The sequence below is a fragment of the Talpa europaea genome (genome assembly GCF_964194135.1).
Source record: "Talpa europaea genome assembly, chromosome: 6".
NCBI lineage: Eukaryota > Metazoa > Chordata > Mammalia > Eulipotyphla > Talpidae > Talpa > Talpa europaea.
In genome coordinates, this window is record NC_140072.1 from 77381689 (window position 1) to 77400730 (window position 19042).

General features: G+C 39.2%; 1 protein-coding gene across 1 annotated transcript in view; it reads right to left on the minus strand.

Moving 5' to 3' along the window:
• Positions 1-559: 559 nt before the first annotated feature.
• HTR2A (5-hydroxytryptamine receptor 2A) overlaps positions 560-19042 on the minus strand; it is a gene marked incomplete at both ends in the record, with an annotated part of 62635 nt that continues 44152 nt past the window's right edge. Inside the window, one exon of the mRNA XM_084235580.1 lies at positions 560-1374. Coding sequence (XP_084091706.1) covers positions 560-1374 — 815 coding nt within the window. The remainder of the gene's footprint in view (positions 1375-19042) is intronic.

The following is a 19042-nucleotide window of genomic DNA, read 5'->3' on the forward strand; positions in this document are numbered from 1 at the left end:
TGTCAAGTATTTAATTTAATTATCTTAGCAATCCAGGTTTCATAACACTGTCCTTAGTGCCTTTTTTTTTTTTGCTTTTCAAAATATGTATCATAAGTTTTAAAGAGAATTTTTCTTTACTTAGGAAGCCATTATATGCAACCAATTTTTCACTATTTATAGCTATTTTATTTACAGCAATACATAACCAACTCATGCCATCAATTAACAATATGGTAGCAAGGTTTCCACTTGAAAATAGAAGTTAATTTAAACTTATGTATGGCCTCCTTATAATTATATGATAAAAGCTAATTATTTTAAAGACATATCATTTACAATGTTAAAAATAAGTATCATAAAGCTCACAGCTGAAATGCTGTCAGAACATTTTTGAAGTGCACATTTTGTGGCATTTAACCCTGCTTTTCATTGACAGAATAAAATGAGGCATATAGATATTATTGTTGGCTCCACTAGACTGACTTAATTTATTTTCGGCCTCTCTATTTCTTTTTCTTTTCAGATAGGTGAAAACTTGCTCAATGTGCCCTTTACAGTTGCCATGGCAACTAGTCTATCACACACAGCTAACCTTCTCATTCACTGTGTTGACACTGTCTGTAGGAGCATCCTCTGAATGTTGTTCTGAATGTTGTTGTTTTCCTAGAGTAACCATAGTACAGTCGTTTTCTGTTGTCTTGGCCTCATTCTTTGAATTCTTTTTTTTTCCCGCTTGGAGTTGACTGGACTTGTAGGCCAAGGCCGGTATAGTGTTCACTAAAATTAACTGCAGTGGTTTTTTATTTTCCTTGTACTGACAGTGAATATATCGTGAAAAAGCGGACCTGTAGGTCTTATTGAACAGTGTGTACACCAGTGGGTTGACGGCTGAGGAGAGATAACCGATCCAAACAAACACGTTGAGCAGGGCTCCGATGACGTCCTCGTTGCAGGACTCTTTGCAGATGACGGCCATTATGTTCGTGATGAAGAAGGGGCACCACATGACCACGAACAGAAAGAAGACGATGCCTAGCACCTTGCAGGCTTTTTGCTCATTGCTGATGGACTGCATAGTCCTCCTGCCATAGGACCCGGGCTCCCTGTGGATCGACCGCTGGAAGAGCTTTTCTGAAGACAAAGAACTCTGAGGGAGGAAGCTGAAAGAAGATAATTTGGCCCGGTTGCCAAGATCACTCACGCACAAGGTAGCTTCTTTCTGGAGTGACTTGATAGTTAGAAAGTAGGTGATCACCATGATGGTTAAGGGAATGAAAAATGACACGAAAGAGCCGATCAGGACAAAGTTATCATCAGCGAGTAAGCAACTCCCCTCCTTAAAGACCTTGGAATCATCCTGTAGCCCAAAAACAGGGATTGGCATGGATATACCTGGAGATGGACGGAAAATGAAACATGGTTATTAAGGAACTGAGTGCATGTAATGGTGGCTGTTCAGAGGACTTCATATCAACATTGTTTAAAAGCTTAACATATATTTTTGAATGAAAATTTAAAAGTCTCTTGGATTTATTTGTGTGTGTGTATACACAGCCCTTTATTGAGAATCCTTTCTTTATAAAGAAATGCAATAAATCTAGCTTTAGCTTTGTTCGTGCTGTATTTTTCTGATTTTATCATTACACTTATTAATTCAAGAGAATATATACAGAGACAAAAGAAAAAAAAGCTATCATTTATGCCACCACCCAGACAGAGATAATCACCATTAACAATTTGATACTGTTTCTTTTAGACACACACACACACACACACACACACACACACACACACGCACAATTATATACACATTTTCAAAAACATAATTGGGACTCTATTTCATATGCAATTCTGTAACTTTTTTTCTATTGACGTTTTATCACAAGCATGGTTTATAAAATTATAAATAATACATTTTCTTTCTTGAGAAGTTAGAAAATACATAGAAGTAACAATAAACAAAGAAAAATTACATATATTCTCACCAGCTAGGGACAATCCTAATTTAAATTTTCTGTAGTTTCTTCTTTACAGGTATATGTAAGTATATATGTATATATGTTAATATTTTATGTGCAGTTTTAGATCTGCCTATTCCATTTAATAGCAAATCATGAAAATTACACAAATATTTTTATTTAAAAATGGTTTTCTAATGTGAATATAAAGCAAACTTAACCAATTTTGATTCTTTTGGAGAGCTTCTGTGTTATTAAAAATTCTAGCACATACAGAAGACAGAACTCAGCACAATGAGCCCACTGTCCAATTTCAACAACCGTGAACTCCAAACCTATATCCCTACCTACTGCAATGCCTCCCATGTCACTTTGAAACAAATCCTGAACAATTTATCATTCAATTTATAAATGTTTTATTATATGAATCTAAGAGCTATGCACTTTAAAAAATCCAAACATTATTGCAAAACCATTCCCACTCCCTAAATACAAATTTACTATTTCCTTACAATCATTGGATACAGATATGAAGATGTCTGGACTCCTGAAATGTTTGAGTAAGAATTACTTGAACGTATGCTATGAGTTCCATTATTCAGTTGTCCCACAAATTTCACTCCTGTGTTTTCAATAGAACATTCATAAGGGTGGAGTACAAAAAAAATCAGTGGCCACTTACTTTTATTGAAAAACATAAGAGTTTAGTACAGGCAGAAACAATATATGACAACACGAGCCCATGTTTATTTGCTCTGTCACTTGAATTTTGAAAATCCGAGAGCTCCCTCAGGCACAGGGCTTAGGCAGGAGATGGCAGAAGCGAGTAAAGGCAATGCCTGGTCTTTGGTCATGCTCATCTCTTCCCCATGATGATAGGATCTTATTAAAGGTGGCCTACAGGTCACTGCCACAATCATGCAGTATGGGGGGGACACAAGTGTTTTCCTCTGCTGACTGGTCAGGCCAAGGCAATCAACCACAAAGGAAGAATCAGGTAATGGGGAAGGAGAGGAAGCATGGATTAAATTCTCTGTACAATTTAGTTTAACATCGCTTCTTTTTCAGGCAGCCTGGGAGAAAGTGAGAACATTTTTATTCTAACCTCTGCCCATGTTCTTAGTTCTTCAGTGTGCAGCAGGGAGTGTACTGGTCACTGCTTCTAACCACTCTTTTGCATCTAATATGTCGTAAGAACTCAGCCAAGAATACAGGTTCATTACAGAGCTGGGAATCTTGCCATCATCTGGCAAAAATTCCTCTGAAGATGCTTAGCATACTCAAAAAAGAATTCAACTCCATCCAGTCATGAATCTGACTGTCTTAACCTCATGTCACCTCACACTGCCCATCTTTGCAAAGAAGGGACATTGGCTTGAGTTAATGTAATGTTTAGAATAAATCTTTCTCAGTGATATTTGCCATTATCTTAACAGACTTAATTGATATTATTTGTCACTTGTCTATGCAAAGCCATCCCAATATTCTTGGAAGGTGGCGATAAATGACATCAGAGCTGTCCTTAAGGGACACTTCCTGCATTCATGATTTTTCATTTCCTCTCTGTCCCTGGCCCGATGTTGGGAACATTCTGTGGGCCATGAAGAGATGGAAGAACTGTGACTCCAGGAGGAACATCTTTTGAGACTCACTACGCACACCAGCTTTGTTTATCCTTCAGAAAACTCCTGATCGTAAATGTTAAGAGACGGTTTCTAAGAAGAACGTTTTGTTTTCCAGGTGTTTGAACATGTACCCATGGCAGGTGTATTCTTTACTTACCTACAAGATGAGTACAGTTGACAGTGTAGATGTTTAGTGACTAGAACAGATGCTTTGGAGTGAGAAAGACCTGGTTTTGTGTCTTGGCTCTGGCTCTGTGCCCTGGCTCTGGCTCTGTGCCCTTTGCCTGCACACCTCATCCCTGCAGGCCTCGTTCCTCATCTACAACCTGAGGCTGGCACCAACATGCCTCTGTGGATGTGATGAGGATAAAAAGAATAAAATAATCAGGGTACCCAGTACAATTTATTCCAGAGGAGATGTTCTGCCAGTGGTAGATAAACATAAGAGAGTTTTCTCTGGGGAATTATTCACATTAAGTATATTAACTTGACTTTGCTCTATTTGCTTTGTTTGCATTTGCTAGACTTTAATAGATATGAAATAGATTTTATTAAACAAAAGGATGTTAAAAAAGTTTGACTATTGGCTATATAGCTAATAAATATAATTATTAACTTCTGGCATGATAACAAAGGGTCGCAATCAATTTTAATTTTGTACGGTTAAAACTGTTGATTGCTTTTCTGAAGTGATAAATTACAGCTATTATTATTAGTCATGACATACATAAACAAAATATTAAACATTCAAAAAAGGTGTATTATTTTGTTATTAAAATCTTGGGTGTGAATTTTCCTAATTGATAAAAAGGAAGGCACTGCCTTAGACCCTTTTATCTATTTGTGACCTGGTGAATTATATGTGACAATTTTCAACTAATCAGAATATGGGATTACCTAAAATACCATGCACACACACATACACCCTCTAGAACAGTTTGATTTCTGTGGTCAGGGAGAGAAAGGGAGGTTGGAGTCAACTTGCTAATGTAGAGATTCCCCTTCTTAGCCGCCTGGGATAAAGAACCAGATGAAAGTGGATGTGGCAAGAAGGCACAAGCAGGTTACCTTAAATTAGAGGGAGAGAATCAAACTGATTGGGTCTTTAAATGGCCAATTTATATTTCTATATGATAAAATTATTCTCAGGATTCTCACATGCCATTCTTTTTCAGACCCTCAATCATGGGAAGGGGTTAGTAAGGGTTTGTGGTACAAGTAACTAGACAGTTAAAAAAAACACCCAATGAAAGAGGGGAAGGGATTTTACACCAAAGAACTAGAACACATAGATAGCCTTTGTGGGTTCAATAAGCAGTTCAGAAACACTGTCTTTCCAAGAGAGATGAAGACGCTGGCTGATATCCAAGATTGCGGTCACAGCCATCTCCACTGCATTAATTTTCTGGCTGCTTTGTTTGATAATAGCTACTTTTGGAGACCTGACATCTCCTCTCACTTGAAATTTCTGCATATAAAGCATTTTCCTTTATGAGCAAACAGACAATAATTTGAGCTACGTGACTGTGCATTTTGTTTATTATATATATTTTTGAAGAGTGAAAAATAGCAATCAAAATTCATTATCAGTATTGCTTCTTCCACGCACATTTTTATTTCTTTTCATTAAAACTCAGACAATGAAATGAATAAGAAACAGGGAAGAATGTGAGGAACGTGAAGGGTTTGACTAGTGTCTTTCGGGTAGCCCTACTTACTCTGCACATATAGTTTGCTCCTCTGCTAACATCTTATTACAGTCTGGGTAAATGGACTTAACTCTCAAGTACTGGCTATAAAAGACAAACTTTATTCTTAATCCTAGATTTTTGTGTTTAATTTCTTGGAAATGAATGCATGTCTGAGATAGTTTCTTTGGCAATGAGAAGGTTGCCTTACTGTGTAGTGATCCCATGACAGGGACCATGGCAACCGGACCCAGGGGTGTGGGACGTGAAAGAAACAAATACTTCCAGGCTCAGGTGAAAAGACCAAATTTTAGTTTGTAGGTTTAATTCATCCTGGGACTACTTTTTCCTTTACATGCTGCTTTTTTTTTTTTTTCAAGTTATGTGAGAGAAAGCACCACAAGTGAAGTCTAGAGTAGTCATATGTGTCTTGAGAAGAATCAAATCAATATTAGGGCAACTAGGGCTGGGACTCAGCAGCTTCTTACATACATCATACAGCTCAAGTTGTTGAAGTCCTCGTAGTGTATGGTCTCCTGATGAGCAGTCATACATAAAAGTTAGAACAGCATGTAGTTATCCAAGAATTTGTTTCTTCTTATATTGACTCTGAGTATCTCTAACAATAAATTGTAACTTTTCACATGTATTTATTTGCCTTCAGTTGGTATTTTTGTACAAAATTGTAAAAACATCCCTTACACTCCATATGGGCAGATAAAAATCTCACTTCCTAGTAAAATGGAGGTCTAGTAGTTTACATGATTTATTTAGAATCATGCAGCAATTTAAGTGCAAAATCAAGAAATATGTAGTTTCTTAATTCTTATAGTTCATTCTATCCACTTATTTATTCCTTTTGTAGTAGTTATGAAAGTCTATGTTTCAGGAAAATTGTGATATTCCTAAAAAATGCAAATTTTACATATTTTTACATTTATTGGGAAAGGTAGTACTTTCATCAATTTATTAGAAATGTTTCAGTTCCCAAGATAGGTAATAACCACTGAATTATATTAATACCCTTCTTACAGAACACACACACACCCACACACACACACACATTTTCCTTCACGATTCTCTGTATTTTGGTATTTTCTTTTTTCATGAAAGTCTCAGAGTCAAAGTTTCCCCTAGTCAGACTTCACTGTTTGAGGCCAGGCAGATACTTTTTTAATGAAAATCCTTAAAATCAACATCTAGTTTCTTTTTGGTATAGTAGTACTTCTTGACTTTGGGTATTAAAACCACCTGGAGAATTTTTAAAAATTATATTTCTGGACTCCATTTCCAAATATAGAGGTTCTGACATTAGTAATTCAAAAAGTACTACTGCTCAGGTAACACACATAGTTGTTATTTTTTATTTAAATTAAAGCCAAAGAATCCCTGGGTGAACCTAATGTACAGCAAGTGCTGAGAAGCTGGGGTGGATTGGCTTGAAAGCATAGTGAAAAAGTGTATTTATTTTGGAAGAAAACTAGATCAAGTAAAGTTTTATAGCTTCACCTTTGCCTTCATTAAGTAAATCTATCGATTTTTCCCTAAGCAAAGTGGAGAACTGAAGGAGAGGAAATGAAACCATTTCTCCTCCATCCCTTCATGGGCATTGCTTGTCTGGGGGAAAAAAAAAAGGGTTGAGGAGGTTGTTGTGTTAAGCCACTTATTTCAGTTGTTCAAATTTTATGGATACATATCCAAAAATCCTTGTGTTCTGGCCTGGTCAGTATAAGATACGTGGAAGAAATGCTTAAAACCTCCCTGAAGTTAAAGGAGTGTGTACTGCCCAAGCTGATGGCCTCTGCCCTGTCACTGCTTCCTAGAAAGGCAGTCGCCTGCTCTTCTGACCCTTACTCCTTTTCCTGTCTGTCTCATTTTTTGCCCAGAGTTGTGTTTTTAACAGGACGATTGTCTACTGAAAGATGAAGAGTCTGAATTCTACTTTTATTATTTTTTAAAGATTTATTTATGCATACAAGATCTGTGGTATAGGCCAGAGATGCAGGGGGCGAGAGGATTCACCAGAGGCAGAGTGGGGAGCAGAACACACAGACTGACTGAAATACATTGCTGAGGGGAGCAGCTGGCGAGACAGGAGTGGTCTGCTGAGCCATGTGGTTGCTCCCTGGCCGGCCAGGGGTCGAACTTGTGCTGAGAGGCTGTGGATTGCTTCATTGTTTGGTGCTTACCCCCTTGCGCTACCAGGGAGGCCCTGAATTCCACTTTTATTTTTAAATTTTTTTAAGACTTTTTTTTAATGAAAAACTTGATTTTTTTTTTTTAAGATTTATTATTTATAGAAGAACTGGGTATGGTCAGAAGCGCGGGAGGGTGAGAGAATTCACCAGAGTCAAAGCGGAGAGCAGAGCAGGCAGACTGACGAAGTACACTGCTGAGGGGAGCAGCGGATGGCAGGAGAGGTCTGCGCGCCATGTAGGACCCTTGCTGGTGGCCGGGAATTGAACCAGTGCTGCAGAGGCTGTGGGCAGCTTGGCAACCTAGCGCTCAACAGCTGTGCCACCAGGGAGGCCCTGAATTCTACTTTTATTTTTTATTTATTTATTTATTTATTTATTTATTTATTTATTTTTAAAGATTTATTTATTTATACAAGCACTGGGTACAGTCAGAAGCACGGGAGGGTGAGAGAATTCACCAGAGCCAGAGCCGGGAGCAGAACAGGCAGACTGACAAAGTACACTGCTGAGGGGAGCAGTGGGCGCTGCAGGAGAGGTATGCCGCACCATGTGGGACCCTCGCCGGTGGCCGGGGATCAAACCGGCGCCGCAGAGACCGCGGGCAGCTTCGCAACCCAGCGCTCAACAGCTGCGCCACCAGGGGAGGCCCCTGAATTCTACTTTTAGATGTACAATGCAAGCTGTCACTTTGACACCCAGAAACTCATCCACACCTCTCATCTCAGATCAGATCAACTTCCATCCATCTTTCCCTGACGATATGTTACAAAACACAAACACAATCTGAATGATAAGATAGAAGTGTCCAATTTTTCTATTGTAATGTATTACGTAATAGAGCAACTTTTCAAATTCTTCTCTTCAAACTTCTTCCAATTCTTTTTTTTTTTTTTTAAGCAAGCAAATAATACTTTACCCACCAGCTGAAGGGGATATTTTCTGCATTATATTTTTAGCAACACGCTCATGTTCAAATGTTTATTAGAAAAAAATCATGTCTGCCCCACATAATTGAACTTCATGTTTAAAGAATTAACATCTTGCCTTTCATTTGTTTTAAAGTGAAGATTCAGATTGATTGTTTCCGAAAGCATGGAGAAGGAGTCTTATGTGTGACATCTCATTTAAGAGGCTGTGGTACAAAAGATGTGTGTATAAACAGTCTGGAAAGTTAGTTTGCAGCAGGTCCTGGCCCATAAGCAGGAAGTCCTCCTCCAGCTGCTCTTTCTAAAGCACCACATTTATCACATTATATTATGGAGACCTACAGTGTTCTTATAACTCAAATAGTTAAACTACTCAGCCCATCCTATAAAGTCTTTGTGATTGGTCTTAATGTGATTATTCAATTTTCTCAATTTCTGATGTACTCATGTAATGTTCTCTCTCTTCTTGACGTTATGTCTTGGACTATTCAGAACCTTACTGCACAGCTTGGATTTTCAGCTAACCACATAGTGTGATCCGAGACGCTCCCAAGGTCTGTCTGCTCCCACAGGTGTCTCCTCTCAGTGACTTGCTTGGGAAACTGCAGTATCCCACTGAGACTGAGAGGATTCATTCTGTGTCCTAGTAACCCCCAGGGGCGGAGGAATGTGGTGAGCTGTTACTCCAAGCTCAGTTGCACATGTACAAGGAGATAGCAGGAGTGACTCTGGAAGGCATGGGTCTTGCACAGGAAGGTCATCATATGAGAGAAGACACAAGGCCTCGCTCAGGGCTACAGGCCTGAAACTGATTTGATGTCTGTGGCATAATGGGTTTCACCTAAAAGCCCTGAGCGCCACGGGGCAAGGTACACTGTATAGTAACTTGGAACTACACAGACATCTCTGTTTGCCCTAGACCAATTCTGCTGCCATTTCCCTGAAATGGTCGACCAACCAGCAGGGACTCCAGAATTTCTCCTGTAGCAGAGGCCTAGGCGTGGCAGCTAATTGGGTGCCTTTTTTGTTTCATCATTTCCATAAACAAATTATACTGTATAGTTCACACTTTCAGTGTCTTAGTGTTTTTCTTTAGAAATGTCATTTGGGGGCCTCCCTCGTGGCACAGAGTTACAGTGCTATCAAGCTATCACCAGCCTCTGTGGCAGGAGTTCAATCCTTTGGTTGTCAGGGAGCAACCCGCATGGAGCAGCAGACCTCTCGTGTCTCTCCCACTGCTCCCCTCAGCAGTGTATTTCAGTAGATCTGCCTGTTCTACTCCTCTGCTCCCCACTCTGTCTCTGGTGAATCCTCTCACCCCCACACCCCTGGCCTGTACCCCTGTTTTTGTATGCATAAATAAATAAATCTTCAAAAAAGTCATTTGATTCATGAGATAGTCTCTTTAATGGCAGAGATATCTTTTCTTCTACTTGCTGGAAGTCACTCTATTACAGCAGATTTGGTCATGTTACAGGCTTAGCAAATGGCTATGGGACTGATGAAAAAAAGTGAATGAGATGAAGAGATAAAAAGAGGGCTGCAAATTATAATACACTTTTATAGACATAGCTTGAATTTATTGAATAACTTCATAATGCTCCCCTTTATTTTTGCTGGGAAAATATAGTAAACAAGGCTGTCAGTCATAGAGGGCAGAAATAGGGAAAATAGACATTTATGTGACATTTAATTTGTGTACTCTTTGGAGGTAATTGCACCAGATAAGCCAGCACTAGCAGCTAAAACCACAACAGGTGCATTGGTGAAGGAAATTCTATGGGGATAACACCTGAGGGAAGGGAGCAAATATTGTTTAAAAATGAACAATTATGTGGGCCTCCCCAGTGGCGCAGCGGTTGAGCGCTAGGTTGCGAAACTGCCCGCAGCCTCTGCAGCACCAGTTCCATCCCCGGCCACCTGGCGAGGGTCCCACATGGCGCGCAGACCTCTCCTGCCGCCCGCTGCTCCCCTCAGCAGTGTATTTCTTCAGTCGGCCTGCTCTGCTCTCCCCTCTGGCTCTGGTGAATTCTCTCACCCTCCCGTGCTTCTGACTGTACCCAGTGCTTGTATAAATAAATAAATAAATCTTAAAAAAAAGAACAATTATGTGAAAAATAAATAAAAAAATAAAATCACAAAGGAAAAAATCACTATAAAATAGTACCTGAGTGGGAATCAGGAGATGTGGTGGGTTTATTCCTGTCTGTGACTCATAACCTGCATCTAGGCCTCTTGTGTTTTTCAAAGCTCCTTCTCAGGTAAACTTAACAAGAATGTCTTAGGAATTTAGATCATGAGCTAGTGGAGAAGGCATAGAGTGCACCATCCCAAGGCAAAGGTTTGCCTCCTGGCCCTGCCGGTCACCAGCTGGGCCATCTTTGGTTGTTTTCTTTTAAAGCCTCTATCAGACACAATGGAATATTATTCAGCAATCAGAAAAGATAAACTCAGGCTATTCATAGCAACGTGGATGGAGCTAGAAGAAATTATGCTCAATAAAATAAGCCAGAAGGAAAAAGAAAAATATCGAATGGTTTCACTTATAGCAGGAATATAAGGGAACCAAATAAGACATCAGTGTAAAACAATAACAGTACAAAACACAACAAAGCAAAAACAGACAATTATAAATCAGAGACATACTGCATGGGAGGAGGAGGAAGAGGGATTAGAGGGAGGGAGGAGCACAGGGGACTGAGGTGATGGTGCACGGGTGCATTGGTGAAGGAAACTCTATGGGGACTACACCTGAGGGAGTGGGGGGAAGCAAATATTGTTTAAAAATGAACAGTGACGTAAAAAATAAAAAAAAAAAATAATTATTGGGCCTCCCGGGTTGTACAGCGTGTTGAGCGCCGCACTGTGAGGCTGTCTGCTCTGCAGTGAGGGTTCGATTCCCAGCTGGCCAGGGAGATGCCCACATGGAGCACCCGCCCTCTCCTATCATGCCCACTGCTCCCCTTCGCAGTGCTTTTGGTCTGTCTGCTCCCCACTCTGTCTCTGGTGAATCCTCTCACCCTCCTGTACCTCTGGCCTATACCCCAGCTATTGTATAAATTAAAAATAAATCAAAATTATTAAAAAATATTTACTATTAAAAATAATAAAGCCTCTATCAGTAAGAGGGAGATAGTAAAGAGCGGGACTTGAAATGAAAACCATATCACCGTCCTCCCTATAGCATAGCTTCACCATCTGTGCCTGTCTTATCTCCTTTGAGCAGAATTTGTATTAATATGGAAGTACTTCATCATTCAATCTAGGGACCTCAAAGAGCAAGACTGTTTCCCCGAATGGTTGGTAATGGACACCTTAGCTCTGTCATTTTCTGTAACTGACCAAGTAGCAAATGATAACTTAGATAAATGGTTTTGATGAGAAAACAGTGAGATAATATGTCTGAGTAATTTTTAAAACTTTTCAGGTGACAGTGACTGCAATTTACTCAGCAGTATGCTAGACTCTGGGATCTGGGGGTGTATAAAAGAACTTTTAGGATCTTCCTGAAGCTCAAGATCTTGTAGGGAAAACAAATGTACACACTTGATCTAGTAAGACAACAGCGAAGGACAGAATGAGATAAAAAGGCAACTTCGATGACATGGATTAACATTTTTATGTGATGTTAAAATGTGATCTCATTGCAGGTCAGTGTCTCTGGGGAAAAGGTGTTTAGGAGACAGGTTTACTGAGCTGGTTCTCATGGCTGACTTGAATCTAGATGGGGATCAGGGCAAAAGCAAGGGGACAGGTGTATGATCACTGCACAAATGGGACTGCGAGGCACCAGGCCTTGCTGGTCTGAGTCCTGCTGGGTTTGTCATGCAGCATTGGACTTGGCAGCAGACATATCGTTTATCAGAGGTGTCAAGCTGGTCCTTTCTGTAACAGCAATCAATTTCAGTCACTCATCCATCAATCAAATATTAATTGAGCATAAAGAGAACGTTAGGTACGTTAGGTCTCTGAAAGGAAGAAGTGCTTGAGTATATAATTACTACTTTACAGTTCAAGACTTTTCTCTAACTCATCCATTGAAAACAAGACTGGGAATGAAGAAGTTACAGAGATGTCAACAGAAAAACTAATGTTAACATTGCCATTGAATTGTTAAAAATACTTCAATCAAGGTAAATCTGAATGTACCCTGGATTATTTTGAAAGGCAGCGATGATGCAGGATGGCTCTTCTCAGATATTTTAATCTCAGGAATCTTACAAATTTAGAACTTACTGAGGACTGCTAAAATTCTTTTGTTTCTGTGGGTTATTCTAAACCCACATTTTATCAATATATACATTTATATATTTATATAAATACACCTAAAATATAATTGATCAGTGCATTTAAAAATAAAATAATAAGCCTATCCCATATCAATGTAAATAACATGTTTATGAAAAATAATATTTTGCAGAACAAATCAAATAGTGAAAAGAATGGCAGTGTTTTACAGTTTTGAAAATCTTACTTATGTCTTTTTTTTTAAGATTTATTTATTTAGTTATACAAGAACTAGGTACAGTCAGAAGCACCGGGAGGGTGAGAGAATTTACCAGAGCCAGAGCGGGAAACAGAGCAGGCAGACTGACGAAGTACACTGCTGAGGGGAGCAGCGGCCAGCAGGAGAGGTCTGCGCTCCATGTTGGACCCTCGCCCGGCGGCCGGGGATCGAATTGGTGCTGCAGAGGCTGCGGGCAGCTTCACAACCCAGAGCTCAACCGTTGCGCCACCGGGGAGGCCCCTTACTTATGTCTTCTTAGAAGACAGCTGGATTCTCATCTATGCTTCTGTGTTAGTCTTTTGTTATATCACACACAGGGTATCCTTTGAAAAGTGAACTTTACTCTCATCAAAGGGTGAAATGGAAAGGGGCAATAATACCTTATTTTTTTCAGGTTTATTAAGATATAACTGACATATAAGTTCATGTAGGGTTAAGATGTACAATATGATAATTTGATACAAATATACATGGGGAAACACATTCTTCACCTCACATAGCTACCATTTTGTTGCTGTTGTTATGTTATGTTGTTGTTGTTATGTTTAAAGCTCTATGCTCACAGGCAGTTTGAAGTTCGTAATATAGCATTGTTAACTACAGTCACTGTGCTGAATCTTAGATGCCTGGAATTTAGTTGTAACTTAAAGCTTGTACATTTGACCAACATCACCCTATTTCCCCATCTCTCAGCCCCTGGAAACTGTCCTACTCTGTTTCTATGAGTTTGATGTTTTTAGATTGCACATATGTGATTATACAGAATTTGTCTCTCTCTGACTTGTTTCCCTAAGCAAAACACCTTGAAGGACATCCATATTGTCACAAATGGGAAGATTTCCTTCTTTCATATGGCTGAAAAATACTACATTTGATAGTAAATCACATTATCTTTTTAATTCATCAATGGAAACCTAGGTTGTTTCCAAGCCTTGGGTTATTGTGGAGAACGCTGCAGTGACTATGAGGATACACATAGCTTTTCCAGAGAGTGATTTCATTTCCTTTTATGTTATTATGATGGTGAAAATAGTACTGTCTTTTGGGATTTCCTGAAAGTGTCTCAGGTACCCCTAGAGATCCCTGGAACATACTTTGAAAAATAAAAATGTAGGAGAAATGTTATCAGCTTGGAATTAAAAAAACCCAGGTTTGTATCCCCTATGACTTTAAGCCAGCCACTTAATTCATCTGAGCTTTTACTCCTCTAAAATGGAGATTATTTATTTATTTATTTATTATTTTTTTAAATAATAAATTTTATTTTTATATTCCCCATACAATTGCAACCCCCCCATTCTGACCCCAATCCCTCCCCTCCCACCCCCCACCCCCCAAAAAGTGTCTCTGGTTCATAGTTTTTGGTTGATTTTGATTTTCACTTTCTTATAGTTATTCATTTTCCTGGTCCCTTATTTAAGTTTTCTTGATTCCTGCTATGAGTGAGACCATCCGGTATAAAATGGAGATTATTTAATAGCATGCAGAATATAAGTGAGAACTGGTATACCATTGGTTCTAAGTGTTCTATTGTCCAACAGATGGAAATCACAGAGAAGAATGTTCTACAACCTTCCTTAATGTACAGAGTTCTTCATTCTGTCAAAAAAATCTCGGCTGCAGCTGAAGCTTCCTGCACCTTTTGTGAGGCTGCAACAGAAATGACAACCATATCACTGTCCTCCTTATAGCATAGCTACACCATCTGTGCCTGTCTTGTCTCCTTTGTGCAGAATTTGTATTAATATGGAAGTACTTCATCATTCAATCTAGGGACCTCAAAGAGCAAGACTGTGTCCCTGAATGGTTGGTAATGGACATCTCAGTTCTGTCATTTTCCACAACTGACCAAGTAGTAAATGATAAAGATATTTAATGATCTTTTCTGTGGATAATGGCAATTAAGTCAATTGCCAGGAGTACTAGTAGTTGGTATGCAATTAGGAAGTACACATTAGGATTCACAGAGCAAGGATAAAACAGAGACTGAGATTTCTACTGTCCACATCCTATGTGGGGAAAGGGTGGCCTTAAGAAATCTGGGTTTTTTCCAAACAGATGACTGGATCAAGAAGATGTGGTATATATACACAATGGAATACTATTCAGCAATCAAAAAAAATAAACTCATGCCATTTGCAGCAACATGCATGGGATTGGAAGGTATTTTTCTAACTAAAGTAAGTCAAAAGGAAAAAGAAAAATATCAGATAGTTTCACTTATGGGGGAATATAGGGAAATGAACAAAGACAAAACTTGCAGGCAAACCATCGATGTGAGGACTACAGCAGGGGAGGGGGAGGGAAAGGGGTCAAAACATGGGAAGGAAGATCATAAGGGATGGTGGTGATGGATCGCGGGTGCTGTGATAGTGGGAGAATTATGGGGCTAACACCTGAAGGGAGAAATCAAATATTGTACAAAAATGAACAATGATGTAAGAAAATAAAAAAAAAAAAAGAACAACAACAACAAAAGCAATCTGGGGCTTTTCCCACAATGTTGGTTTCATGGAAATGAAGGTGAATGGCTCTCTCCCAAGGCAGCCCAATGAGTTTCTCAAATGTGGATCTTCCATTGCTTGTTTTATGCCTGGATGCTTTGGTTTTTAGCAGTAGAAACTGACTTTGGCTGACTTAACAGAAAATGAGTTTAATAAAATGATACTGAGTAGTTCAAAGAATTCTTTAGAGGGTCGGTCTTCAGGCTAAAATCCTACGATTAATACTGCATTGAAGACCTGGTCTGAAGACGGAACTGTATTAGAAGAACAACAGAAGCCCCTGCCTCCCCAATGCTTCTCTGTATCAGGGACTCAATTGTGCAACCACCAGGAGTCTGACATCTGGCCACCCCCTGTCTGGCAAAAATGGAGGTAGCTTGTGTATTCTATTTGTTCATTTTGCTCTTTTCCAAATCGCAGTTTTGCCAGGCTGCTACTAATTGGTGGAATCTAGGCTATGAGCCAATGATCTAGCTATAAGAGAGGCAGGAATTTGAGTCCTGCCTCCTGGGAATTTTCTCAAATAGAGCAAGACTGGGTGTAGGGGGTGGACAGCCACAGACATAGCAGGTATCCATTTTCACTTGACCTATGTCTATCACAATTTGTAGCTATTGTAACTGATCTGGGACAGGAAGATACCTCTTCCAAATATGGTGATGCTAGAATTTTTGACTTTTTCCTTTTTTCTCTTTTTCCTGTGATTGTCCTTTTCCCATCATCTCTGTAGAAGCATATGTTCAAGTATTTAATACTTGAAAATGAGTCAATTTGGAGATTCCATCTAATAACTGTGATCTCAAATATTTACGGTGCTAGCATAGAAACATAACTGAGTTATATGGGGGTATAAGATGAAGGAAGGATGATGGTGCTGGGTAAACTGCACAGTGTCTAAGGACAATCAGATTCAATTGTAAAATTACACTTTGTGCAAGACAAACAAAACAGCTGTGGCATACACAAAATCCTCATTATTCAATTAGTTTGGCACAGGCATGGAGCTTCAGAAAGTTTCATTAGAGCTTTTTATTCACATCTCTTATGGGCTCGCCATCTTGGCCTTGTTCTTGGGGTCACTGTCCCTACAGGGACAAATTGATAAATTTTGGGTTGTCAGAAAAATCATGATGCATTTTTGTTTGAATAACATATAAAAAATACATCATGTCTTCCAACAACACAATAGCAAATGCTGTTTCCACCACCAGCCTCAAATACATTTTTCCTTTGAGTCCTAAGTGCTAGATTGAGCAGGTCTCTCTGAGCTAGTGTTTCAGATGCACACCCTGGACTCGGGTCAATGTTACTGCCACACAGATGGACAAGCTGTTGTTCAAAGAGTGCCTCTGGGACAGGGGGACACAGAGAGTCCCAAACGAATGACACCTTTTTCTAACTGGGCTAAACTTTTCTACCTCCCTTCTGTGTTAGCCACATTCTCTTTGAGCTGCTGGGATTCTAGAGGCTTCTTTATAGTGCCAGCTTCCACCCCACCAGTCATCACTGTTATTGGTCTAAATGTTCCACCCTGGTTGAGGAAGCTTGAGATGCAGTGTTGGGTTTTGATTTCACTCAGGGTATACTTGCAGCGAGAATACTAAATTCACTACTCAGTCAGACTTCATTTACTCCAACTTCCACAAAATTGTTTTAGTGAAATTTTAGTCATTTAGGGGGAGACAGTTTTTGACACTGCAGAGAGATTTCTGTGATCAAATTTCTGCTCCTGAGTGTCCTGTCTATCCCAGTCTAAATATGAGCTTAGTCTGCAGAAAGATGTACTGATATCAGGTTAAAGAAACTTTAACCAAGAAGTTGACCTTGTTGTCCAGAAGTTCATACATCATTTAAAAAAATGTTAAATAGAGCTTTATGGTAATCTTGTGAATTATCTTCTTTTTACAGGGGATGGACCAAGCTAGAGAGATATTAAATTCTACTTACATATCAATTTATACTGATAGAGAAAATAAGTGGGAAAAATATTCACAGGTGACCAAGTGTTAGACACTGTGTATGTCTTCTCTGATTTCAGCAAATTTCAACCTTACAAAGCACCAGTGAGGCAGGAATGATGGTCTCTATTTTATAGGTGAAGAAAACTGATGTTCCAAGATATTTTATAACTTGTTCTAGATCTTATAATTAATAAACGAATGAGGTAGCATTCACACCTAGGATTTATTTGATTTCTTTGGTACCTCATTTTTTTCTGAGGACCGTTTCCTCATGACCCCTAGGCTAGTGGCCCTTTAAACACATCCAAGTGCTGACTATCCTCATTGCTTTCATTTTATTATAACAGATCCTTGTGGGGTTTTTAAGAATCAAGAGTGTTTGCTCATAAATAGCCCTGAGATGCATAACAACATCATATGTGATCTCATATATGAGGGGGAGGAATGGAAACAGGAGTAGGAAATGCAAAGCAAAACCTCCCCCAAAGGATGTGTACTGTCAGTGATGCAACTAGACTTTACTCACAGAGTTCTTCAATAAAAGTCCCCTGCTCAAGGTCACAAAGTACTTGTTCATAGGTAATACACAAATATCTAGTTGCCTTCTTGGACTCTCAACTTGGATGCCTCTAATGAGCATCCCTAACCTTACATAATCACAGCAGGATGTGGATTGCATATCTACCACCCCCAACTCCCACTTCCTCTATTCCCTTCCTAGTTAATGGAACTACCATCCATCCAGGGGCTCAGCTTAAAAACTTAGAGTCATTCCATTAACTCTACCCAATATATTTTGGACACCCAAAATATATTGCATGTCCAATTCTGTCTCTATGTCCACTGCGATCTCTGTGTTCCAAGCCGTTAAGAGTCATGGCTGAGTTACAAGAACTTTCTCATTGCTCACTATTTCCACCCTTACATATTTGTAACCCCCTACCACTTAAAACTCTGAGAGATCCCACATTTCATTTAGAATAACACCCAAATTACTTGCCTTGGTTATAAGGTGGGCTTAACACTTGCTATTCCACTGCCAGCTCTTCACTGACATGCTCGAGACCAGCTCTTTCTTACTATTTAGCATCACTTTTAATGCCTTCTCTTCAATGAGGCTCTTTGTGACAATTTACCTTAAATGAGCTCTTCTTCACCCTTCCCAAGTCACCACATAGCACATTTCTCTGACTTATTTTCTCCATAGTATTTGTAATTATATGTCAATTATTGGTAGGTCTATTTATTTGCTTGTTGTCTATTTTCCTGAATATGAGCTCCACAAAAGCAGGATTTTTCCCTTAGGTAATACCTGAAACAGTATTTAAATGTTAATTACTAAATGAAGATGTATGGAGTAAATGGATAAGTAAATTCAGAGGCCACTGGGAGCCCTTGTAACATAAAAAAGGAAAGTAAACAATTATGAATAAATACTAGACTTCCTTACCACCTTGGTTATAGTGGCAAGGGCAAGAATTTACCCAAATAAGGTCATTTGAGAGACTAAATGTTCTGACAAATTAGGGCTTTATAGAAGGTGAAGGCAAACCATTTAATCTGAGTGTTTCTTATAGCTATTACACTTGCTCTATTTTCTTCAGGTTAATGATGAAACTTTATCAACTGACGCTTCTGTAGGAATCAAGAGTGTTTACTCATAAAGAGTGAGGATACTCACAGTGGTGGTAGT